Source organism: Somniosus microcephalus, chromosome 3 (assembly GCF_052327205.1).
Source record: "Somniosus microcephalus isolate GS21.2 chromosome 3, FLI_Smic_1.0, whole genome shotgun sequence".
NCBI classification, from domain to species: domain Eukaryota; kingdom Metazoa; phylum Chordata; class Chondrichthyes; order Squaliformes; family Somniosidae; genus Somniosus; species Somniosus microcephalus.
The window spans coordinates 274,742,782-274,769,240 of NC_140989.1; the positions used below are offsets into that span (position 1 = coordinate 274,742,782).

General features: G+C 46.4%; 1 protein-coding gene across 2 annotated transcripts in view; it reads left to right on the forward strand.

Moving 5' to 3' along the window:
* abl2 (c-abl oncogene 2, non-receptor tyrosine kinase) overlaps positions 1–26,214 on the forward strand; it is a 134,328-nt gene extending 108,114 nt beyond the window's left edge. The window contains exons 3-11 of one of the 2 annotated variants that reach the window (XM_085982567.1): positions 5,534–5,829; positions 14,394–14,666; positions 17,407–17,491; positions 18,422–18,599; positions 18,865–19,049; positions 19,994–20,146; positions 20,775–20,864; positions 21,572–21,733; positions 22,544–26,214. In XM_085982567.1, coding sequence (XP_085838693.1) covers positions 5,534–5,829; positions 14,394–14,666; positions 17,407–17,491; positions 18,422–18,599; positions 18,865–19,049; positions 19,994–20,146; positions 20,775–20,864; positions 21,572–21,733; positions 22,544–24,252 — 3,131 coding nt within the window. In that variant the 3' untranslated portion in view covers positions 24,253–26,214. The remainder of the gene's footprint in view (positions 1–5,533; positions 5,830–14,393; positions 14,667–17,406; positions 17,492–18,421; positions 18,600–18,864; positions 19,050–19,993; positions 20,147–20,774; positions 20,865–21,571; positions 21,734–22,543) is intronic. The other variant, XM_085982568.1, reaches the window with a different exon arrangement.
* The last annotated feature ends 245 nt before the right edge of the window (positions 26,215–26,459 follow it).

Here is a 26,459-nt window from a genome sequence, read left to right on the forward strand (position 1 = left end):
CTCTGCAGCAAGTTGCTAGCACGTACAATGAGTGTCATTGAAACAGAAGATAGGAGTAGGCCATTCGGCCCCTCGAGCCTGCTCTGCCGTTTAATGAGGTCATGGCTGATCATCCAAATTCAGTACCCTGTCCCTGCTTTCTCCCCAGATCCCTTTAGCCTTAAGAAATATATCTAACTCCTTCTTGAATATATTTAATGAATTGGCCTCAACTGCCTTCTGTGGTAGAGAATTCCACAGGTTCACCACTCTCTGGGTGAAGAAATTCCTCCCCATCTCTGTCCTAAATGGCTTACCCCTTATCTTTAGACTGTGACCCCTGGTTCTGGACTCCCCCGCCATCGGGAACATCCTTCCTGTATCTAGTCTGTCTAGTCCTGTTAGAATTTTATAAGTTTCAATGAGATCCCCTCTCACTCTTCTAAACTCCAGTGAATATAAGCCCAATGGACCCAATCTCTCCTCATACATCATTCCTGCCATCCCAGGTATCAATCGGTCTGGTGAATCTTCGCTGCACCCCCTCCATGGCAAGAACATCCTTCCTCAGATAAGGTGACCAGAACTGCACACAATACTCAAGGTGTGGTCTCACCAAGGCCCTGTACAACTGCAGCAAGACATCCTTGCTCCTGTACTCGAATCCTCTCGCTACGAAGGCCAACATGCCATTTGCCTTCTTAACCACCTGCTGTACCTGCGTGCTTACCTTTAGCGACTGGTGCACAAGGACACCCAGGTCTCGTTGCACTTCCCCTTCTCCCAATCTATTGCCATTCAGATAATCTCCCTTCCTGTTTTTGCCACCAAAGTGGATAACCTCGCATTTATTCACATTATACTGCATCTGCCCAATCGCCCAACCTGTCCAAATCATCCTGGAGTTCCTCGGCATCCTCCTCACAGCACACACGCCCTCACAGCACACACGCCCACCCAGCTTTGTGTCGTCTGCAAACTTGGAGATATTCCATCTAGTTCCCTCGTCTAGATCATTCATATATATTGTGAATAGCTGGGGTCCACTGCAAGCATTCAGAAGAGAATTGACGAATTCCTGAATGTGGCCAGGTTAGATGGGTGTTGGAAAAAGGGATCTCCCAGTCGAAGTGTTTTTCTGGAACTTGTTTGATCAACTTTTGGGCAGCAAGGCAATTTCCCAGTCTCTTTCCCCCCTCCCCCGCCATAAATTGGCTTAAGGCATTTCCTCTTTTTGCCTCTCCGAGGAGGTTGCACAGCTGGTGAGTGGGAGGGAGTGGTAGATAGAATTGACGGTATGTGGAAGTTACAACATGACAGTTTAGAAAAGGCTCACTTAACCAGCTGGTAGTCTTCCGTCTTTCATTTTCATATATTTGTATCACATGATTAAATAGTTTGGGCTTGTACTCACTGGAGTTTAGAAGATTGAGAGGGGATCTCATCGAAACATATAAAATTATGGCAGGCCTGGACAGGCTGAAATCAGAGAGAATGTTTCCAATGGCCGGGGAGCACAGAACCAGGGGCCACAGTCTAAAAATAGCGGGCAAATCATTTAAAACAGAGATGAGGAAGAATTTCTTCACTCAAAGAGTGGTGAGCCTGTGGAATTCCCTGCCACAGAGGGCTGTGAAGGCTAATTCAATAAATATTTTCAAGAGAGAATTGGATATATTTCTGAAGGCTAAGGGGATTAAGGGTTACGGAGAAAAGGCGGGGACGGGGTACTGAACTGCTAAGATCAGCTATGATCTCAGACGAAGATCAGCCATGATCTCATTGAATGGCGGAGCAGGCTCGAAGGGCCGAATGGCCTACTCCTGTTCCTATCTCTATGTTTCTATGTTTCTATGATTGGAATGAATTTACCTTTTCTTTCACTGTAGGGATGCACTGAGAAGTAAAAAAAAATTACTTGGTGCTATGAAGTCATTGGAAATTTTGATTGATCAGGGTTCAGTAGCATAGTGGTTATGTTACTGGACTAGTAATCCACAGGCCTGGATTAATGATCCTGGACATGAATTCAAATCCCACCATGGCAGCTGTATTACCCTTGTTACATGCGTGAAGCATTTGCAACAAAATAGATGAATTAATAGCGCAGATAGAAATTAATAGGTTTGATCTAATAGCCATTATGGAGATGTGGTTGCAAAGTGACCAAGGTTGGGAACTAAGTATTCCAGGATACTTAACTTTTGGAAGAAATAGGCAAAACGGAAAAGGCGGAGGGGTAATAAAGGATGGGATAAAGATAGTAGAGAGAAAGGCTCTTGGCTCGGAAAATCAAGAAGTAGAATCAGTTTGGGTGGAGCTAAGAAACAGCAAGGGGCAGAAAACATTGGTGGGAGTTGTTGATTGGCCCCCAAACAGTAGTTATAGTGTAGGGCAGAGTATCAATCAGGAAATAGGAGACGCATGTAACAAGGGTAATACAGTAATCATGGGGGACTTTAATTTATATATAGACTGGGCAAACCAAATTTGCAGTAATAGTGTGAGGGATGAGTTCATGAAATGTATGCAAGATAGTTTTCTCGATCAGTATGTTGAGAAACCAACTAGGGAACAGGCTATTTTAGATCTAGTATTGTGCAATGAGAAAGGGTTCATTAATAACCTTGTAGTAAAGGGGCCTTTAGGGAAGAGTGGCCATAATACGTTAGAATTTTATATTGAGTTTGAAAGTGATTTAGTTAAATCCAAAACTAGGGTCTTAAATTTAAACAAAGCAAACTACGTAAGTATGAGGGGCGAGTTGGCTAAGATAGATTGGGAATCTACATTAAAAGGTATGACAGTAGACAAGCAATGGCTAGCATTTAAATACATAATTTACAACAAATATACATTCCTTTCAGGCACAAAAACCCCACAGGAAAAGTGGTCCAACTGTGGCTAACGAGAAGTTTTGATGAAAGGTCCCAGACCTGAAACGTTAACTCTGTTTCTCTCTCCACAGATGCTGCCTGGCCTGCTGAGTGCTTCCAGCATTTTCTGTTATTTCAGATTTCCAGCCTCTGCAGTATTTTGCTATTGAGTTAAAGATAGTATTAGATCAAAGGAAGAGGCTTATCATGTTGCCAAAAAGTGCAGTAAGCCTGAGGATTGGGAGGATTTTAGAATTCAGGAAAGGAGGACCAAGAAATTGATGAGGAAAGAGAAAAAAGAATGAGAATAAATTAGCAAGAGACATAAAAACAGATTGTAAATGTTTCTATAGGTATGTAAATAGGAAGAGATTAGTGAAAGTAAACATGGGCCCATTAGAGGCAGAGACAGGAGAAATTATAATGGGCAATAAGGAAATGGCAGAGACATTAAACAAATACTTTGCATCCGTCTTCATGGTAGAAGACACTAGAAACATTCCGGAAATAATGGGAAACCAAGGGTCTAGAGCGAATGAGGAACTGAAAGAAATCAGTGTAAGTAAAGACATAGTACTGGAGAAATTAATGGAACTAAGTGGCGACAAATCCCCTGGACCTGACGACCTGCATCCTAGGGTTTTAAAAGAGGTAGCTGCAGAGATGGTGGAGGTACTGGTATTAATGTTCCAGAATTCCCTCGACTCTAGAACAGTCCCCAAGGATTGGAAGGTAGCAAACATAACCCTGCTATTTAAGAAAGGAGGAAGAGAAAAAACAGGGAACTATAGGTCAGTTAGCCTGACATCAGTAGTAGGCAAAATGCTAGAATCTGTTATTAGGGACGTGGTAACAGGGCACTTAGAAAATCATAATATGATTAAGCAGAGTCAACAAGGTTTAAAAAAGGGAAATAACAACAGAAAATGCTGGAAAAACTCAGCAGGTCAGGCAGCATCCGTGGAGAGAAATTTGAGTTGACGTTTCGGGTTTGACAAATCTGTTGGAGAGTTTTTTGAAGATGTAACTAGTAGGATGGATAAGGGGGAACCAGTGGATGGTGGTGTATTTGGATTTTCCAAAAACATTCGATAAGGTGCCACACAAGAGGTTATTACACAAAATTAGAACTCATGGGATTGGGGGCAATATATTAGCATGGATTGAGGATTGGTTAATGGACAGAAAACCGAGTAGGAATAAACGGGACTTTTTGGGGCTGGCAGGCTGGTCGGATCAGTGCTTGGTCCTCAGCTATTTACAATCTATATTAATGACTTGGCTGAAGGGACTGAGTGTAACGTATACGATTTTACTGCTGATACAAAGTTAGGTGGGAAAGTACGCTGTGAGGAGGACGCAAAGAGGCTGCAGAGAGATATAGACAGGTTGACTGAGTGGGCAATAACATGGCAAATGGAATACAATGTGGGGAAATGTGAAGTTATCCACTTTGGTAGGAATAACAAAAAAGCTGAATATTTTTTGAATGGTGAAAGACTGGAAAATGTTAGCAATCAGAGGGACCTGGGTGTCCTTGTACATGAATAACAGAAAGTTAACATGCAGGTACAGCAAGCAATTGGCAAATGGTATGTTAGCCTTTGTTACAAAGTGATTCGAGTATAAGAGTGAAGAAGTCTTACTACAATTATACAGGGCATTGGTAAGGCCACACCTGGAATACTGTGTGTAGTTCTGGTCTCCAAACCTAAGGAAAGACATACTTGCCTTAGAGGGAGTGAAACTAAGGTTCACCAGACTGGTTCCTGGGATGAAGGGATTGCCCTATGAGGAGAGATTGAGTAGACTAGGCCTATATTCCCTAGAGTTTAGAAGAATGAGAGGCGATCTCATTGAAACATATAAAATTCTTAAGGGGCTTGACAGGGTAATGCTGGCGAATCTAGAACACGGGGTCACAGTCTCAGAGTAAAGGGTCGGCCATTTAGGACTGAGATAAGGAGAAATTTAATCACGCCAAGGGTTGCGAATCTTTGGAATTCTCTACCCCAGAATGCTATGGCTGCTCAGTCGTTCAGTATATACAAGACAGAGGTCGATAAATTTGGGGGAATTAAGCGATATGGGGATAGTGCGGGAAGGTGGAGTTGAGGTAGAAGATCAGCTATGATCTTGTTGAATTGCAGAGCAGGCTCGAAAAAAGAAAGACTTGCATTTATATAGCGCCTTTTACGACCACCGGACGTCTCAAAGCGCTTTACAGCCAATTAAGTACTTTTGAAGTGGAGTCACTGTTGCAATGTGGGAAACGCGGCAGCCAATTTGTGCACAAACAGCAATGTGATAATGACCAGATAATCTGTTTTTGTTATGTTGGTTGAGGGATACATATTAGCCAGGACACCGGGGATAACTCCCCTACTCTTCTTCGAAATAGTGCCATGGGGTCTTTTACGTCCACCTGAGAGAGCAGACGGGGCCTCAGTTTAACGTCTCATCCGAAAGACAGCACCTCCGACAGTGCAGCACTCCATCAGCACTGCACTGGAGTGTCAGCCTAGCTATATGTGCTTAAGTTCCTGGAGTGGGACTTGAACCCACAACCTTCTGACTCAGGCGAGTGTGCTACCAACTGAGCCACAGCTGACAAGGGCCAAATGGCCTACTCCAGCTCCTATTTCTTATGATCTTATGTTCTGCTTCTAATTCAACAGGTGAAAAGCTACGCGTGCTGTGCTATAACCAGAATGGTGAATGGTGTGAGGTGCGCTCGAAGAACGGGCAGGGATGGGTCCCCAGCAATTATATTACACCTGTTAATAGCCTGGAAAAGCACTCCTGGTACCATGGTCCCGTCTCGCGTAGTGCAGCAGAGTACCTGCTTAGCAGCCTGATCAATGGCAGCTTTCTTGTGCGAGAAAGTGAGAGCAGTCCAGGACAACTTTCAATATCCCTCCGCTACGAGGGTCGAGTTTACCACTACAGAATCAACACTACACATGATGCCAAGGTAAGCCGTGAAACTGTCTGACTACCACCTCCTGTCCTTTATTGTGCAATTTTGCTCTCTTGGTCCCCGCCCCTGCCATCTGCCTTCCACCCTCTAGCAGAAATTGACTTTTGTGGGCACCCACTGTATTGGTACCAGTCACCTTCCCATACCTCATATGTTCATTCTTCATCTCTGAGTTTAAATAGTGAGTGTTGGGGAGAATCACAACAAGCTCAATCCTGTCCTCGCTATCGACACACACGCACTTCCTAACGGGACACTTGATAGGGATCAGGAATGGAAATCATTATCCTAGCTCAGTGGTATTGAGCACCCCCGACCACTACAGCTGAAATCCGTAAGCTCCACACAGGCCAGCAGTTGAATCTCGGACCTTATGGATTGTGTGTTGCAGTTGGATGCTGGCTTTCAAACTAATATTTTAACTTATTTGCTCTTAATGCCCTTCATTTTCCCAAAGTGGAACTCTATCCCTGACACTGGAGTTGGGTATGTAATCTGTAACTCTGCCATCTGAGTTCTTCGATCAGTTTAAGACAGGATGACTGCTGAGCTGACTCGTGTTCTTTCTACTGAAGTAATGCCTCTTGTTTGTACCCTGCCTCTTGCTTGCCCAGCTGAAAACAGAAATCTGTCCATTTGAATAAGTTTGGCTAATCATTATACAGGAAACTTTTTTTTCCCGGTACCGACGGGACCGGCGTGGTGCCAGTTTATCAAAAAGTCCGGATTACAGAGAGTTATCGTTAAAAGGTACGAGAGCTCTCTACACAGCAACAAATCCAGGCTTCCCTGTTGCTTAGCAACAGCTGCAGGAACCCCAGCCACAGACCAAGCGTCCCTGTTGCTTAGCAACAAGTGCAGAAACCCCCGATTACACAGCCAAGAATCAAGAAACGGCCACTAATATGAAGAAAAACTTAACTGAACCTACTCCTGAATTTTGCCGGTTAACCGAGATTTCCGGTTGTTTCGGTGCCGGTAAATTGAGAGTTTCCTGTATCATAAAGAGAATCTACCTACATTTATCTGGGACTCCTTGGAAGTGGCAAAGTTAAAATACTGGATTACATATTATTCTGAGAGTGCCATTAAAAGGTTATGGCAGATAGAATGAAATGACCAGCTTTTCTTTGGAGCAGTTGTAGTCTTCAATGTCACCCTCAAAAATTAGTTGTTTTTTTCTTCAGTTTTTGTATGCTGAGAATGTTTTGATGCCTCTGACTTCTTAAATCATGCCTCCCCTGAAACAGAAGTGGATCAGATTACTAAAGAAGCCTTGATTACACAAATCAGGGCAAAAGGCATGCTGTCGCAATGCAGTATTGTTCAGATATTGCAAAATACAGGCACTTCCGAAGTTACACCTACGTTCAGAAAGGCTGTTTGTAATTAACGCTGCATTTATTTTACAGATTCCTGCCCTGCAGTGGCTTCTGGCAGCAGCTCCAGTGATGTGGAAATTGCCTAGTTTCTATGATGGGCAGTTTATTTCAGTCATTCCTCCTTAACCTGATCAGCCAGTTTTACATCGAAACCACTGCTCATGCACCTTTTTATATGTGCCATTGTTTCAAATTCACAAAAAGCTGCTATTTGCCAGGTGATGCTGTCATCCTCATTCCAGTGGGGGTGGTGGCAGGGCATAGATAAGTTCCAGACAGAGCATTGGGGTTAAAATGGCTCTAATGGTGGATGGGAGATGGGCATGCACATGAGGCAGGTTAGTTCACTGACTGCCTCTGTCAGTGGCCCACTTTGGACTTGTGTTGCTTTTGGCGAGGACACTGCTGCCTGAACACACAGGTTGAAGCCATTTCTTTTGTTGAAGACGTGAGTGTTTCCTTCAAATTGCTGGGCTCCTGCAGACTATGGGGCTGCTGTTCACAGTAACCAGGCAATATAAATACAATAGACTGCGGCTTTGGTGTACTTTGATGCTGAAAAGTGGCCCAAATCATTCAAACATAATTATAACGACTAAAAGTCTTCAGGTGTCTTGAGTTGTTGACTCTCAGCCATTCAATTGTGGGTTTCTATCCTGGAGAACTAGTCATTTGAACTTTATTTCAGCTGGACCAAGTAAGTCGAGGGAAGTGAGTATGAAAAGCTGGAAGGAGCTATGAGATAGGCATTCAAAACTGGGATCCATCCCAATTTTCATCACTCAGTAGCAACTTACATAGGCATGGGCAGCACGGTGGCATAGTGGTTAGCACGGTTGCCTCACAGCGCCAGAGACCCGGGTTCAAATCCGGCCTCGGGTGACTGTGTGGAGTTTGCACATTCTCCCCGTGTTTGCGTGGGTTTTCTCCGGGTGCTCCGGTTTCCTCCCACAGTCCAAAGATGTGCGGGTGAGGTTGATTGGCCATGATAAAAATTGGCCCTTAGTGTTAGGGGGGATTAAATACGTGGGGTTACGGGGATAGGGCTTGTGTGGGATGGCTGTCGGTGTTGGTACCGGGTGCTAGGGTTTGGATGATCAGCCATGATCTCGTTGAATGGCGGAGCAGGCTCGAAGGGCTGAATGGCCTACTCCTGCTCCTATCTTCTATGTTTCTATAGTAATTGGAATGACGATGAGTCAGCTACTTTGCTGAATTAACAAAGTAAATAAGACATTACAAACAGCAGGTCTCTTTGTGACGTGTACACCTGTCCCACCCAGATACTGTTGCCAATGGGGCTCAGCTACTACAACAGACTTTCATGTGGTCAGCTATTGACGTCAATTGTAGATCCTGTGGATATTGGTAAATTCCATACTCATTCCTTAAAAATCAAAGTAAATCAGATCCCTATTACTGATGAAAATACTTTGACCTGCTTAACAAGGCAAATGATATGCACCAATTTGCACATAAAATGTGTGATCTTATCTCCGCTGGTAGCACTACTGCTTCTGTGTTAACAAGTTTTGAGTTTCAGCCCTATTCTGGGACTCAAACACATGTAATCTAAGATATTTTGTGAGCAGTACCAAAGGAATGCTGAATGATTAGAGATGCCATTTTTCAGATGAGATGATGAAATGAAGCCCATTTGCCCGTTGACTTGGATGCAAACGTTCCCATGGTATATTTGAAGAAAAGGGAGTTCTCCCAGACCCTGCCAGCATTCTTGCCTCAACCAACATCAACAAAAAAAAGATTAACTGGCAGTTTTTCTAATTTGGTGTTTGTGGGATCTTGCTGTACACATTGGCTGCTGTATCTATATATATAAATCGGTACTTCTGTCTGTCATTCTGTCTGTCATTCTGTCTGTCATTCTGTCTGTCATTCTGTCTGTCATTCTGTCTGTCATTCTGTCTGTCATTCTGTCTGTCATTCTGTCTGTCATTCTGTCTGTCATTCTGTCTGTCATTCTGTCTGTCATTCTGTCTGTCATTCTGTCTGTCATTCTGTCTGTCATTCTGTCTGTGTCTGGCGGGCTATGCGCTCGAAAGTTACAGGGCGTACCTACGCGCGCGTTACCTCCAAAGAAAGCTTATGCTTCCGAGACGGTTTCAAGCGTATTTACGTTTCGGCCGGGCTAAAATCGCGCCCGCGGTATCCCAAAAACCTTCAACATTCCGCTCATTATCCGCTCATTGGCGACAGAGTGACCTCGAGGTCGACCAATCGTACGGCGGCTTGCTGCCGCGTGCGGCCGGGCCCTCCTACGGTCGAGTGACGGGACGATTGACCAATCCTGCGCTTTGGTGACCTGACGGTCGACCAATCGGTGCGTGTGTGGGCGGGCCTTATCGTTCTGAACCGAGGTGAGTCGCCGCCATCTTGCTTCCATTCTTTTTCCTGCTTTCTGCGTCTTCCTTTTCAAATATACATTTCCACCAAAATAAAATTGAATTCATTAAATTGTTTTTAAAAAAATCACTCATTTGTAAACCTAACCTGAACATTCTTTTTCCTACCTTTCCCCGTTTTTTTCTTAGGCATCAAAGCCTGTGCCTTTCTTGCCCAGCCAGGCCCGAGCTAGGTTATTGCGCTTCTGCTAAGCTCCTCACCGCCCCCGCCCCCCCCCGGCCGTGTCACGTTACCCAGGGCAACGGCGTCAGCCACGAGGGTCAGGGTGCGCGCGCAGCAGGAGCAGGTGAGACGCGGCGTCTCTGTTCCGCGCTCGGCGGGGGGGGGGCTCGGCCACCAGCCGTCTCTCAGAGCCGCAATCGGGCTCGGCGGGGGGGGGGGCGGGGCTCGGCCGCCGGCCATCTCTCAGAGCCGCAATCGGGCTCGGCCGGGGTGGGGGCGGGGCTCGGAGAGCGGGGCTCTCGGCCGGGGGGGGCGGGGCTCGGAGAGCTGGGCTCTCGGCCTGGGCCTCCCCGCCCCCCCCCCCTTCGGCCCCCGCCCACCCCCCTTCGTGCCCCTTCTTCCCCCCGCCCCTTTCCCCCCGCCCCTTTCCCCCCGCCCTCTCTCTACCCCCCGGTCGCGCTCTCTCTACCCCCCGGTCGCTCTCTCTCTACCCCCCGGTCGCTCTCTCTCTACCCCCCGGTCGCTCTCTCTCTACCCCCCGGTCGCTCTCTCTCTACCCCCCGGTCGCTCTCTCTCTACCCCCCGGTCGCTCTCTCTCTACCCCCCGGTCGCTCTCTCTCTACCCCCCGGTCGCTCTCTCTCTACCCCCCGGTCGCTCTCTCTCTACCCCCCGGTCGCTCTCTCTCTACCCCCCGGTCGCTCTCTCTCTACCCCCCGGTCGCTCTCTCTCTACCCCCCGGTCGCTCTCTCTCTACCCCCCGGTCGCTCGCCCTCTACCCCCCGGTCGCTCGCCCTCTACCCCCCGGTCGCTCGCCCTCTACCCCCCGGTCGCTCGCCCTCTACCCCCCCGGTCGCGCGCCCTCTACCCCACGGTCGCGCGCCCTCTACCCCACGGTCGCGCGCCCTCTACCCCCCGGTCGCGCGCGCGCTCTACCCCCCCCAGGTCGCTCGCGCTCTACCCCCCCCCAGGTCGCTCGCGCTCTACCCCCCCCAGGTCGCTCGCGCTCTACCCCCCCCCAGGTCGCTCGCGCTCTACCCCCCCCCCCAGGTCGCTCGCGCTCTACCCCCCCGAGGTCGCTCGCGCTCTACCCCCCCCAGGTCGCTCGCGCTCTATCCCCCCCCCCCCCCAGGTCGCTCGCGCTCTACCCCCTTCTCCTCCCCCCCCCAAGGTCGCTCGCGCTCTACCCCCCAAGGTCGCTCGCGCTCTACCCCCCCAAGGTCGCTCGCGCTCTACCCCCCCAAGGTCGCTCGCGCTCTACACCCCCCAGGTCGCTCGCGCTCTACCCCCTTCTCCTCCCCCCCCCCCCCGAGGTCACTCGCGCTCTACCCCCCCCCCAGGTCGCTCGCGCTCTACCCCCCCCAGGTCGCTCGCGCTCTACCCCCCCCCCCCAGGTCGCTCGCGCTCTACCCCCCCCCAGGTCGCTCGCGCTCTACCCCCCCCAGGTCGCTCGCGCTCTACCCCCCCCCAGGTCGCTCGCGCTCTACCCCCCCCCCCCACGTCGCTCGCGCTCTACCCCCCCCCCCCAGGTCGCTCGCGCTCTACCCCCTTCTCCTCCCCCCCCCCCCCCCCCAGGTCGCTCGCGCTCTACCCCCCCCCCAGGTCGCTCGCGCTCTTACCCCCCCCCAGGTCGCTCGCGCTCTTACCCCCCCCCAGGTCGCTCGCGCTCTTACCCCCCCCCCCAGGTCGCTCGCGCTCTACCCCCCCCCCAGGTCGCTCGCGCTCTACCCCCTTCTCCTCCCCCCCCCCCCAGGTCGCTCGCGCTCTACCCCCCCAAGGTCGCTCGCGCTCTACCCCCTTCTCCTCCCCCCCCCCCCCCAGGTCGCTCGCGCTCTACCCCCCCCAGGTCGCTCGCGCTCTACCCCCCCCCCCCAGGTCGCTCGCGCTCTACCCCCCCCCCAGGTCGCTCGCGCTCTACCCCCTCCCCCCAGGTCGCTCGCGCTCTACCCCCCCCAGGTCGCTCGCGCTCTACCCTCCCCAGGTCGCTCGCGCTCTACCCCCCCCAGGTCGCTCGCGCTCTACCCCCCCCCCAGGTCGCTCGCGCTCTACCCCCCCCCCAGGTCGATCGCGCTCTACCCCCCCCCAGGTCGCTCGCGCTCTATCCCCCCCCCCAGGTCGCTCGCGCTCTACCCCCTTCTCCTCCCCCCCCCCCCAAGGTCGCTCGCGCTCTACCCCCCCAAGGTCGCTCGCGCTCTACCCCCCCAGGTCGCTCGCGCTCTACCCCCTTCTCCTCCCCCCCCCCCCAGGTCGCTCGCGCTCTACCCCCTTCTCCTCCCCCCCCCCCCCCAGGTCGCTCGCGCTCTACCCCCCCAAGGTCGCTCGCGCTCTACCCCGTTCTCCTCCCCCCCCCCCAGGTCGCTCGCGCTCTACCACCCCAAGGTCGCTCGCGCTCTACCCCCCCCCAGGTCGCTCGCGCTCTACCCCCCCCCCCAGGTCGCTCGCGCTCTACCCCCTCCCCCCAGGTCGCTCGCGCTCTACCCCCCCCAGGTCGCTCGCGCTCTACCCCCCCCAGGTCGCTCGCGCTCTACCCCCTCCCCCCAGGTCGCTCGCGCTCTACCCCCCCCAGGTCGCTCGCGCTCTACCCCCTCCCCCCAGGTCGCTCGCGCTCTACCCCCCCCAGGTCGCTCGCGCTCTACCCCCCCCAGGTCGCTCGCGCTCTACCCCCCCCCAGGTCGCTCGCGCTCTACCCCCCCCCAGGTCGCTCGCGCTCTACCCCCCCCCAGGTCGCTCGCGCTCTACCCCCCTCCCAGGTCGCTCGCGCTCTACCCTCCACAGGTCGCTCGCGCTCTACCCCCTTCTCCTCCCCCCCCCCCAAGGTCGCTCGCGCTCTACCCCCCCAAGGTCGCTCGCGCTCTACCCCCCCCAGGTCGCTCGCGCTCTACCCCCTTCTCCTCCCCCCCCCCCCCCCCCAGGTCGCTCGCGCTCTACCCCCTTCTCCTCCCCCCCCCCCCCCCAGGTCGCTCGCTCCCTCTCTCTTCCAACAAGAACATGCCCTCGAAAAAGCCTCGGCACCGCCGGGCACTTCAGCTAGTTTGCCTATATAACCGTATTTCAGGAATGTCATTGGCTGTGAGGCACTTTGGGATGTGATGAGGAGTTATTTAAATGTAACTTCTTTATCTCCATTAAAATACATTTTAAGCATTGACTTTTCCTGTCTATTTATCTTTGTCATGTGTTGCATACCACAACTCATCCTCCTGTAGCTGGCAGGACAGATTGGGCTGGGTTACATTTCTTCTCCTGATCGTTAGCTGTCCCCCGTTTAAGGGAGAGTTCAGTAACGGCCAGCATTTACAATGGAGTTGGACAGCGAGCTACCAGATTGGTCTGTTTCAATTGTTAATTTGAAATAAGACCACTGGTACCATTTAGAAAAGTGAAGGGATCTGTATGCCTCAAATAATTTTCAATGACTTAACCAACTTAGAAATATTCCCATGTCCAGAAATAGAAACCATTAATAGCTAGAAAAGAACTTCACTTGAAGCAGTTTGACACGATAGAAAAATGTGTAATCTCAGGTTTGCTTAATGAGTCAGTTTCTGCAGAACAATGTCATCTGAATTGAAGTTACGTAGTATTTACAGCCCAGAAACAGGCCATTCGGCCCAACAGGTCCGTACCGGTGTTTATGTTCCTCCCACCCTCCTTCTAACCCCATCAACATATCCTTCTAGTTTAATTGGTTAGAAGCAGTTCACCGGTAAATCAGATTTGCAGCGCCATATTGCCAGCTACACCTTTCACCTTATTGTGAAACTGTAGCATCTGTGGTTATAAACTAAAATGTTTATTCAGAGTTGAACTCTGCAGCACTCTAAATTCATTTGCCCCATTATGATACTGAATTTACTGCCCTAGCAAAGGTGGATTTCTGTATAAAATGATAACTTGTGTAAATGTGAAATGGTTCCCTTTCTTAAATTGTCAGCGATGACTGGCAGTCTTTTCGTATGCAGATGAAAGTGGTTAAACACTCCAGCATTGACGGGAGGGGGGGAAAGAGAGTTTGTACTGTATTTTCCGCGTCGCAAATCAAAACAGATTTATTTTGAGATGCCATGACCCTATTGGGAAATACGTTTTATTGCATGACCTCTGTTCTAATTAAGGGGCATTCACCACTATGATCAGATATATTTTCTCCAGTATGATCAGCATTGATTGTTTTTTCCTCACCAATTTTCTCCTATCCCTGGTCTGTATAGCTCAGATACTCACTGAGCTGTACAGACTGGGGGTCGGGGAGGGGAGAAAACTGGTGCGGGAAACAAAATGAAAAGACCGTGATCTTACAGAAACCAGCCATCTTTCAAATTGGAATAAAAAATTAAATCATGGGTGATTTTCAGTTTTTTTTAAATTGTCGCAGAGCAGCCACAATCTTCCTGTATTATTTCATCTGACACAGTGCATCAAAATGCAGTTTGGGGACATCCTCAGTGGATTTTGTCATTTGCTATCACACGTAAAGTGTCCCCAAGTTTTGGGGAAACAAGTAGTATTACAGAAGTGTTGAAGCTTGTTTTAACTACTTTGCTCTTTGTGGAAAAAGCAGTCCCAGAGGTAGTTGTGTTTTCTTTTCTCAGGTGTATGTGACAGCAGAGAGCCGGTTTAACACATTGGCAGAGCTTGTTCATCACCATTCCACCGTGGCCGACGGGCTGGTCACGACCCTGCACTACCCTGCTCCAAAATGCAACAAGCCCACTGTTTACGGAGTCTCTCCCATACATGACAAGTGGGAAATGGAACGCACTGACATCACAATGAAACACAAGCTGGGCGGAGGGCAGTACGGGGAGGTATACGTCGGAGTCTGGAAGAAGTACAACCTTACCGTCGCAGTAAAAACACTGAAGGTACATATTAGACTTCCACCCTTCAGGGGTGGAATTTTACAGGCAACAAAATATCACCCTCCACCTTATATTTGTTTAACTTGGTGCCATCTGCTCTGTGTGAACGTGAATAATATTAAACTGGAGGAATTAATTTTCCCGTAACTCGTATTTGCTATATCAGTGTTCATTTGGTTAGGGGCACCAAAGTACTATGTGTTGTGATATGGAAGCATATCTCAATCATATGCATCTCCAGGACTTCTAATGAATTATTGCACCAGTCTGGTATAGATTAGAAGGTGTTGATGGCTCGAGCATGAGAGGGAGTGTGGCCAGAAAATGCAACAGTCTGGCTAAAATACTTTTGTTTTAAATGAAAGATTCAGGTTAAGGCTGTTCTTTATTGTAGGTTTCAGATACATGGAGCGCAACGCAGGCTTAAAATCTTTATCCAGTTGAAGATGTAGGGTAATCTGTGAACTAATGATTCAATGCTTATACATGTCTTTTAAAAAAGCAAACAACCTGGGTGGTCACCATCGTTCAGGGTGTTGAAGTTCTCTGTGCCATGCCACAGGACGGTAGGGTGCAGCTTTGCGCTGTTGATTTGTCACGCATTCCATTCCCAGTCTTAGCCATGGTGTGTTTCAGTGCCATGCAGAAGCTAGGCACTTTGCCACAGGGAATGAAGGGAGAATGGGGAAGAGGCAGCTCCTGCGAGCCTCCTCGTGGGTGGTACGCAGCATTATTAGTGGCAGAGGACTGGAAAGCAGTCTCTACATTTGTCTCTGAGAGGATGCTAGGTGAGAGACTGGAAGGGGGTGCGGGAAAGTAACTTTAAGGTGATTTTTTTTGTGCTGATAACCATGGTTTAGCAGGATTGCTCATATTGTGATTAGAAAATGTGCCCATTTCTGATTTGCTGTAGCTTGTGGTTTCATTTGAATATGGGACAAATAGTATTTAATTAATTTGTTTTTTAGTGTCTTTTCTGTAGGACTTTTTTTCTCTAACCCATCTGCTTTTACTGGTCAGGCAGTATATTAATCTTTATTTGAGTGGTATGGTCAGGTGATTAGAAATGCAGAGTTATTTAACAAAATTAAGACCTGCTTTTTGAAAAGTTCTAATTTGGAGGTTGTTTCTGTTTAGTTAACATCTAATGAGTAATTTTATTAATTGTTACGAAGCTTTTCTTTTGAGGAAGGAGTTATGGCTCCCTCTAGTGGTAATTACACCTCCTCAATTCTCATCCTCCATAGGATTAGCAGAATGAGATGACTGGGGGTGAGATGACGCCAGTGTTTTTAAAAATGCTTATGATATAAGGGTATTGACCACGTGACTTTCTGCGTTCCCATGGGCTTTGCTCCCAACATTTTCTTCAACGTAAATTTTGCCCATAGGTTCAAGCCATGGCTTGTGGGAATTTAAATTTTCTAACTAGCGCAGCTGGATGTTGCTGTATTAGGCCAATTTGTGTACCGTGTTTTTCAACCATCTCTGGTTTCAGGGTGTGCAAAATATGTCGAGGATAGTCTCAAAAAATGGGAAGCCACTCTACAAAGATGAGCCCAAACCCTCAAGTGATATTATTACTGGAGGGGCAAGCCCAGGAACTCTGAAGGGCAAGGCATCATCCAAGTTGACTTCCACAGCACTTGACCCAGCCAGGGATCTGCTGATCACTAGCTTGCCCACTCTCACTTGGGCTCTACTGCCTCAACATCAGCTGATAAAGTGGAGAGTGTCAGCAACAGATTGCCAGCACCAAGAACCGTGTGGCAACACAGTTGACTGACGGGTAACTGACACCAGTGAATGCTGCCTTTAGAGAAAAGTCCATATGGGTTATTAAAAACATTTCAAATAAATTTGTCCAGGAATGCAAGATTTTAACAGACTTCCAAACAGACTAAAATTGCAAGTAGAAACTGTTCCTGGGGCTCTGGGAGAGGCAGTGCCCATTTGTGTTGACAATTTCTCAACCTGCTGCTAAATTTCTCTCCCTTGTATGGGTGCTTTAAACCAAGATGGTGTAAAAACCAACAAATATTGGATTTAGTGATGCCTTTAGTAAAGACAGTGTAATTTGGCACAAGAATGCAGCCACCAAACAAATCTGGGGCAGGAAGCATGATCTTTCTTATTGATGTTGCTGTGCTTTCATGTGGATAGGTGAGCAGAGTTCAGACACTTACCCATAAGGAACAAAAGGAAAATAAGAGAGCATACGATTTTTCGGTTATGTTCATGCACTAGCTGGTTTCAGAGTAGCATTGAGGGAGGTCTGGAAGCAGGCTATCCAGCCTCCACACTCGTCTGGACTAGTGCACGACACACAGATTAGCCAGCCCACGCTTTTTCCTAGGATTGTGTGCATGGCGTGCAGATTATGCAGCTGATACTGTTGCTGAGGATAATGTATAACACACAGATTATCCAGCCTACATTCTTAGCTTGGGCTAGTACTTGGTACATGGAAGACCAAGAGAGCAGAGGAAGAATGCCTGTTTTTTTTTAATTGTTGCAACAAAAAAGCTGCTGCAGAAGGTAATGATAGAATCAGTTGTGATGTTGAATTAAGTGTGCGTTAGGGAAAAGTAGCTTCAACATTATCTGTAGCATGCTAGGTTTTATCTTCAGTGCCGAGTACGAATCGCTAATGCTGGTTCATTGATGCTTCAAAAATTTGCAATTTATGTCAAGTATGGTGCATTTTGCTAGTTATTAACAGATTGTCTTATTTTTTTTAAAGGAGGACACTATGGAGGTGGAGGAATTCTTGAAAGAAGCTGCTGTAATGAAAGAAATTAAACATCCAACCTTAGTCCAGCTACTAGGCAAGTTTTTCTGGAATCTGTTTCCGTCTGTTGAGAACTAGCCCTGTGTTGACAGTAGTGCAATTTACCGTTTGGCTTGTTCTTGAACATTTCTTGTATCCCATCCTGCCAGCCCCTTCCCTGTAAAAAGCCAACTGACAACACGTGAATTGTCAGTGCAGCGAGTGTGATCATATGAGTTTTGTAAAATGTATGCTGCGTGTTAAATGTTAAATCTTGCAAATATTTCAACCTGTGGCTTGATTGCAGCTTAGTTACAAGCAGTGAGAGTGCTAATTGAGCCATTGGCGTGCGGGTAGCATATTAATGCTGTGAACATTCTCTCCAAATGCATGTTGTGTCCGCCTTGGCTCAGTGGTAGAACTGAGTCCGCAGGTTGTGGGTTTGACTCCCACTCCAGTGTCTTGAGCGCGTAATCTGTGCTGACATTTCAGCGCAGAACTGAGGGAGTGCTGCAGTGTCGGAGGTGCTGTCTTTTGGATGAGACATTAAACTGAGCTCCCTCGGGTGGAAGTAAAAGATCCCATGACACTATTCAAAGAAGAGCCGGGAAGTTGTCCCCAGTGTCTTGGCCAATATTTATCCCTCAACTAGCACATCCAAAAACACATTATCTGGTCATTATCTCATTGCTGTTTGTGGGAGCTTGCTGTGCACAAACTAACTGCTGCCTTTCCTACATTACAACAATGGCTGCACTTCAAAAAGTACTTCATTTGTTGTAAAGCGCTTTGGACAACCTGAGGTCATGAAAGGCCTTCCATAAATGCAAGTCCTTTAAAATCACTTTAAGATGGGTTTTAGACAAATTATCAATAGTGTGTGCGATCTGGTGCCAAATAAAAACAAATTTGTTTGTGCTACTGTTCACCTGGTGAATGTGTGCACATCCATTATAGATGGAAATAATGTGGGATTCTTTGTCTTTAGGTGTCTGTACTTTGGAACCCCCCTTTTACATTGTAACTGAGTACATGCCCCATGGGAATTTGCTGGACTACCTACGTGAGTGCAATCGGGAGGAGGTGAATGCTGTGGCGCTCTTGTACATGGCCACACAGATCTCCTCTGCCATGGAGTACCTGGAGAAAAAGAACTTCATTCACAGGTCAGGCACTTCAAAGAATACAAGGCACACTGTTAGAATAGCACTGAGATGATCAGCTGCAGTCTCCCCCCAAATATGTTGGCATGATTAGATAACTCTTGAGCTTTGCATAAAGGTAATTTAAAATATCTTAAAAATCCATTAAAAAGGTTAATAATTATTTTAGCATTCGGGTGCTCTTTGTTATGCTGCTGAATCAATTCATTATTCACTTCTGCAGACTTTGTGGGCATTTTGTCATGCTGATTTTGTCTCTTCATTCCAGAGACCTGGCTGCTCGTAACTGCCTGGTCGGTGAGAATCACGTGGTGAAAGTTGCAGACTTCGGTTTGAGCAGGTTAATGACTGGTGATACATACACTGCCCATGCTGGAGCTAAATTCCCAATTAAATGGACTGCACCAGAAAGCCTTGCCTACAATACCTTCTCAATAAAATCTGATGTGTGGGGTACGTACTGCATGAGGATTTAATTAGCATTGGACTCAATGATGGCGCTTGGTATCGTTAATCAGAGCAAATGCGCTGAGCTCAACTTTGTCTTTCATCTCTGGACCCCAGGTTAAAATCCAAGCTAGGTATTTTTTGGGTGGGGTGGGGAAAGAGAAGTAACAATTTTTTTTTAAATTCTTGATTTCTGCACCTCTCCCTCTGCCCAATTCCACCCCTGTCGAAAAAACATAGCATCACGGTTTGGTTCTTTGGATGTAGGATGTGGTTCTTGCAGGAAAGGGTGCAAGATGGTAAAATCCTGTAATATATTTAACAAAAACGAGCACACACTTCCAGTCAACTTTTTCAATGAATACAAAAGCAAAGTGCTGCAGCTGCTGAAAATATGAAATAAAAACAGAAAATGCTGGAAATAGTCAGCTGCCTGACTTGTGTATTTCCAGCATTTTCTGTTTTTATTTCAACTTTTTTCATTGTCAGGTGGGTGTATTTCCTGCATGACAAGTTTTTGTGGGCAGTTTACATTTTAAATGTGGAATTAAGAATTATAAGGGAACTATAAAAAATAAGGACAGAATGTATGACTTCAAAATGGGATGTGAATTACGTCTGCACATCCTGGTTGAATTATTCTCTCCCACTCCCCCTAATTTCACATGAAGACTACATTTGTGCAGTGCTACAGGAGAGCAGCTAGTGTATGAAAAGATTGTTCCATTAATGAAAATGATAGGTTGTTAAATAGTTAATTTTGTTCCAATTAAATAAGATTTCTTTATATCCTATCTGAGAAACAAGAAAATATTGTTTGTAGGGCATTGACTATCACATGAGATTGCATTGTCACTAGATGCAGGTGACTGTTACAAGTGATGGTTCATGGTATATTGGAAAGTTTAGATGGTGTTCATCAAGTTCTCTCTTTTTCCATTTCTTCTCAGCATTTGGAGTGCTGCTGTGGGAAATTGCCACATACGGGATGTCGCCGTACCCAGGAATCGATCTGTCTCAGGTCTATGATTTACTTGAGAAGGGATACAGAATGGAGCAACCTGAGGGCTGTCCACCCAAAGTCTATGAACTGATGAGATCATGTAAGTAACGGTGTGCCAATTTTCACAATGGTTGTGATAGGTCTTTCAACAAACCTATGTGCGTTTAACAATGCAAATATATTTTGAATAATCAGTGGAAATCACACTTTACTCACATGTCACATAGTTCTTTAATGCAATCCATCTGAAAATAAATATAATTATGCCATTACAAATCAGTGATTGTTAAAGTTTAATGAATTCAAGTAGTTGCATCTTTATTTAAATGTTAATTGTATTAACATATCATGACCTAGGTTTTCTGGTCATAACACTGATAGTCACCCATTTGAAATGAATGACTACAGGTGACATTATGATTGGTAACCCTAATCCTAACGCAGAGGTGCAATTCCATTTTTATTTTTAATGAAATAAAATTCGCTCATCATTCTGCTGTGCTGTGACTGTACTTGGCAAACTCCTCATTCAGGTTCAGAGCAGCTTGTCGTGAATTTAACTTTGTGGACGGCAGTCACATCTGTGTCCTGCAAGTATTATCATAACTTATTGTATTGCACATGTACCTTTGAAAACCTAAAGTGCTCCTCAAAAAGTGCGAACTTACTTTCTTGTGGAGAGATGGCATGCATCAAAGCTGTTTCACATGTCTGTTTTCCCCTCTTAGGTTGGCAGTGGAATCCTACAGAACGTCCATCGTTTGCTGAGATCCATCAAGCATTTGAGACCATGTTTCACGACTCCAGTATTTCAGAAGGTAAAAATTCAATACATTTTGTTAATTTTTTTTAGTAGTATACTCCTTACAGACTCCAGTTCTTGTGACAGCCAGTTCCTCTTTGTTGTTCAAAGAACAAACAATCTTGCTGTCAATTAGTGTCATGAATGGGAGATTCATAAGTGGATCAAACTTGCTTTTAGATAGAACTTTGTCTCTTCCTGCTGTGCTGCAAAATATAGAAGTTTGTTGATCCTCAAAGGAAACAGCAAAACAAAGTCACCAATGCCACAGTTAAGCAGACAAACTGCTTCTAATTCCTAAATTGGCAATTTGTAAGCAGAACAGCAAGGGGTCTTTTTGAAAATAGCAGCTGTGATGTATTGATAGGCTGTCACCTTGTACTCAGTGGCTACATACATGAGCCTTTTGAGGTCTGCTGAAGAATTTGTACAATCAGTTTAAGGCGCTGAATTCATATTTTTTTTAAAAGCTCAGATTAAAGTGAAATAAGAACAGATAAGCATACACAAGAAAAGAAGGGCATGAAAAGACTGTCCAGTCCATCCATGCTCACCCTATACATTAGATGGAGCATTCTCAGATAAACCACATCCAACCGCTCCAACACTAGCTCGTGTGCGCGCTCTCTTGCTCTCCTCTATCTCATTTATTTTATATTTTTATAAGTTTTGAAGACTAAAACCAGAAATTCAAACTTGTCAGTGCTCCTTTTCCTCTGGCAGAAGTTGCAGAAGAACTTGGAAAAACTGCTTCTTCAACTGTGATCACCCACCAGCTTCAGTTACCCCTGCTCCCAACAAAAACTCGAACACTAAAGAAAAATGCAGAAAATAAGGAAAACATGGACATGGATCATCCTGCTGTAGTTCAAACCACGGTGCCAGGTACTTGTGTCACTTTTTGGTTGTTTTTTGCATTTTGTCCTTTTAAGTTTGCCCCTCTGTTCGCCCTTCTCTCCTTCAATGCTATCTTCTCTGAAGCTTCCTTTAGCTTGGATGGTAGGTGAACAAGTCACAGACACGCCCACGCCCCTCCTAGTGATTGCCAGCACATCATTGTTGCATTGTGTAATGGACAAAATTAGTCCAAATGGCAGTCCTCTCATTTCCCCCAATAATAAAAAAAAATCCTGGCTAATGTCTCAAAGCTTATCACGTGCGGTTAGACACAAGATGCAGTTGGTGAAGTGAGCATCTTAGCCACAATTCTTGGCCACTTACTTCATTTTTAACTTTTAGGTACAGTACAAATCTGTAAGACTGAATGGGGTTGATTTTTAATAGCCACACATTTCTGGAGAGATTGCAGATCAAATATGATCTAATAATTGCAGACTAAAAAAACTCTACCAATAAATGGTGCATTCACTCGACCATAACGTACAGAGAGACTTCCATACAGAGTCGTTTTCCCCCGACAGCTTCAGTTTTAGTGGCATTAGAAACTTAATTTAATGGCGATCAGTTATAAAGAACAAAACGTGCAATATTGCTAAGTGAGTGGTTGTGACATATTAACACTTAGAAGCTAGAAAATAAATACCAGTTTGCAAGATGGCAGGAAAAGAAAAAAAACTGCAAAGGAGGAACATGGGAACGGAGCCAGAACAAGAAGATGAACGAGCATTGATCATACACTTAAATGCTTCCTTCCACTCTTAAGTTACATTTATTTTGTTTTTCTTTTCCCAATAGGAATGGGAACAAGCACAGCCCCATGTAGCATCTCCCCAGCATTGCCTCGTAAGCAGAGAGATAAATCTCCCAGTGGTCTCCTGGACGATAGTAAAGAGACCCTGTTCACTAGGGATAGAAAAGCTGGCTTCTTCAGTTCCTTTATGAAGAAGAAGACTGTCCCTATGCCTCCTAAGCGCAGCAGCTCCTTCCGAGAGATGGAGAACCACCCACACAAAAAATACGAGATAACGGGTAACTTTTCTTCTTTCTCGTCTTTTCAGCACTCAGATGGTCTTACTTTTGTCCAGTCACACGCTGATGGGAATCACACACAGGCTAGGTGCTGTGGAAGAGGTTCTGTGCAAAGAAATGGTGGTGTAACTAGTGGAGGGTGGGCAGGACTTGCTGGATTTTTCACTCCACGCTTAATAAAAAAGACACTTGGCTTAAAAGCCGGGAAGCCTTCGAGTAATGATGATTCAAGCTTGGAAGCCACCAAACCTTTCCCTCGGTCAAATTCTACTTCTTCCATGTCTTCAGGGCTTCAGGAGCTGGATCGACTAGCCTTGACTCTTCCCAGAAATTGTCACCGCAACAGAATTCAACGAGAACATCCCATGCCCATCAACTCTAAAGAGGAGGGACCAGGGAGGTTGACAGATCCACTACATAGAAAAGCAGAAGACGGAGTTGCTTCATTGAGAGACAAATCAAAAGCAAAGCTCTTAGCGAGGGGTGCTGCAACACCTTCTCTCCGGGCCCATGCAGGCAATGGAGACAGTGATCTTCCACAGAACCTAAACTCAGTAGCAGTTGGGCGTGGGGAAACCAACAGTAGCCATTCCGGACCTATAGGCGTGAAAGAGGATGTGGAGAAGACAGGTTGGTCCTCTCCAGTGAAGATTTCTGCCACACTCCCAGCAACTCATAATCACAAAGTACCTGTTCTAATATCTCCGACTTTGAAGCATGCTCCTGCAGAAGTTCAATTAATTGGAACAGATTCTCTAGGAAACAAATTCAAACTCCTCTCAGAGCACCAGGTTACATCTGAAAGGGAGAGGCCAAGACTTGTGAAACCAAAATGTGCACCACCCCCTCCGCCTCCACCTTCTCTAAAACTTTTGCAGCCTCCTTCTAGCACCAGTCTCAACAGCACAGAAACAGCAGAGGACTGTGAGAGCACTTCAGCGGCACAGCAGGAGGTTGACATTAATGGTGAAAGTGGCAAAAGGCCAACAATGGCAGTGTTTGGGAAGATCTCCAGACCATCTATGCCACCCCCTCAAGTGCCTCCAGCTTCATCCATTCCCATGGCAGCTTCCTCCAAACTTGCAAATGGTGCCTCTGTAACTACAGGTGCTAGAATTTCCTTAAGGAAAACCAAGCTGCCACCAGAGAAGCTGCCAACAGAAAAAATCAGCAAAGAAGCACTATTAGAGTGTGCCAAATTTCTCGCCAGTGTCATTGACAGTGGCTCAGAGTCCACCTCTAACAGCCAGTTAGTTGAGGCAGGACACCGGTTGCTAGATCATTGCTCTGGTTACGTTGACTGCATTACGCAGATGAGGAACAAGTTTGCTTTCCGTGAAGCTGTAAGCAAATTAGAACAGAACCTGCATGAGCTCCAGGTATCTTCCACAGGTTCCACTGGACTTCCTACAAACCCTGTGCTCAGTAACTTACTGACATGTGTTAAAGAGTTAAGTGATATTGTGCAGAGGTAGCCGAGAAGGCCTTATTGTTTGTGCGAGGATTATTGACTCGAATTATTATCTGAAGTACCTCAGCAAATGTTCAGCTCTTCAATGTTTACAGATTCATCTCTTTCAGTCAGTGGAGTCCTGGTTAGAGCTGTCTGTGCATAGTGAGACTGCAGGAGGGGGGCAACACTATCTCCACCATTTACTGGGTGGAATGCTACACCTGATATTAAATACATTTTATGGAAAAGGTCCAAACCAACTATTTTGGGTCACGGCCCAGGTAAGTTTTTTTCCCCCTACTGGACAGTCCTAAGGGACTCTTCCCTTTTTGAAGAGGAAGTCAAGCCTAACAGTTTTAAGATACCCAATCACATAGTTATGATCAATTATTGAAGTGCAAAACACAACGCAACAGTCTTGTCACTAGGCTTATTTTGACTACTTGTATCAATACACTATCAAAAAATTACACTTGAGCCAGCTTGCTTTAATGTTGTCCATGTGCTGCTTGTGTGGTACTGTTAAGTCATCACCAATTATTCCCATCACAATCACCAGTGGTGATAGACCTGCGGCCACCAACACTTCGTCCTATTGGTGCATGGCACAAAACTCTGTCCCGACACACCCAAATGTAGATTAACAAATGTATAATCCGTTGTGCTAGGTGTTTTTCATAGTTCAAGTGGACATGGTATGAGCAGTCATGCACCCACTATTAATCTTTACTGAAATACTAGTGACAAGACTGCAAAATAAAGCGTAGGCATGTTGGCTTCCTCTTCATATCTGGTGATTCAATTGCTGACAGTGGTTTCCTCTTCGAAGCACTGTCTGTTCAGGGGTAGCAGCCAGACAAAACTGTAATCTCAGCTGACCCGTAAAATTAATTCAGGTTGATAATTTTTTCTGTAATCCCCAATGTAGCAGTATTTTCTCCTGTGTTTTTGGTAGCAGTATTGGAATTCCATGGGAACACTACTTCAGAAAGTCCCTCAGAACTGTCATGGGGTTGAAGACGTACCTCTGTAATGTTGCTTCTCACAATGGACCTCATGTTTATATTTTTGGTGAATGGAAAGAAAAAAGTTACGTGGCAGAATCTGCTACGACTTCAGAATGACAATGTGAATTGTATTACTTTGGGATTGCTAAGTGAATCTACTGTGTTTGCTGTGAGTGTAGAAAATGACATCCCTAAATCATGCACACAGACAAGTCAGAGCTCTACCGCAGTCAATATTTATGACAGGGAACCCCCCCTCTTTGCTCCCCCCCCCCCCCCCCTGCCCCATGTACTCACCCTGTGGTGCTGGAGCATCTTGAAGGTCCCACAGGAATATTGCATCTGTTTTTTCTCTGTTCACAGCAATAGATTATACAAAGAAAAATGCACACATTTTGGAGTCACTTAAGCCATGTGACCTGTATAGATGCTGTTGTTTCTCTGGTAAAAGACATTTAGTCAGTGAAAAATACTGGTGTTTCACATCATGTACTTCAGCCATTTTCCCATTGTGGTTGTGGCCGTTAACGAAAAGCTCCTTAATCCAGGTTCCTGTCTATAAATTAGAGAAACGGTTAGTTCTGAGAAACAGCTGGTTGTCTAATTAGTGACCAAGAGGATCATTTTTACACTCGCCCTGAACAGCCTTCCCATTGTGTTTACACCGTAACCTTCCAGCATGCAGACATTTTACCATGAATTTAATTTGTTTTTAATTTTTTAACGCAAGACCAATGAGTGGCCAGTAAACCTATTCTTATGACGATGTGTTTTTCTTTCTCTCCTTGCCCCCCACCCCTTCCCTCACATCACTGCTCCTGAATCATAGAAAGTTACAGCACGGAAGGAGACCATTTCGGCCCATCGTGTCCGCGCCGGCCAACAAAGATCTATCCAGCCTAATCCCACTTCCCAGCTCTTGGTCCGTAGCCCTGCAGGTTAGAGCATCCCAAGTGCACATCCAAGTACTTTTTAAATGTGGATGTGCACTTGGGATGCTCTAACCTGCAGGGCTACGGACCAAGAGCATGCTTGATTCTTTTGAGGCTTTCTAATTACTGTATTCTCATGCCACCACAGAATAATTAATTTTTCCCTCTTTCCTGCACTCCTTCCCCCATGCACGTAGCTGCCTCCCACAATAACCATATAGCATGTGTACTGGCGCCATACAAGATCATTTCTGGTAAGGCCATATATTTAATGAGAGCAACTTTTTTTC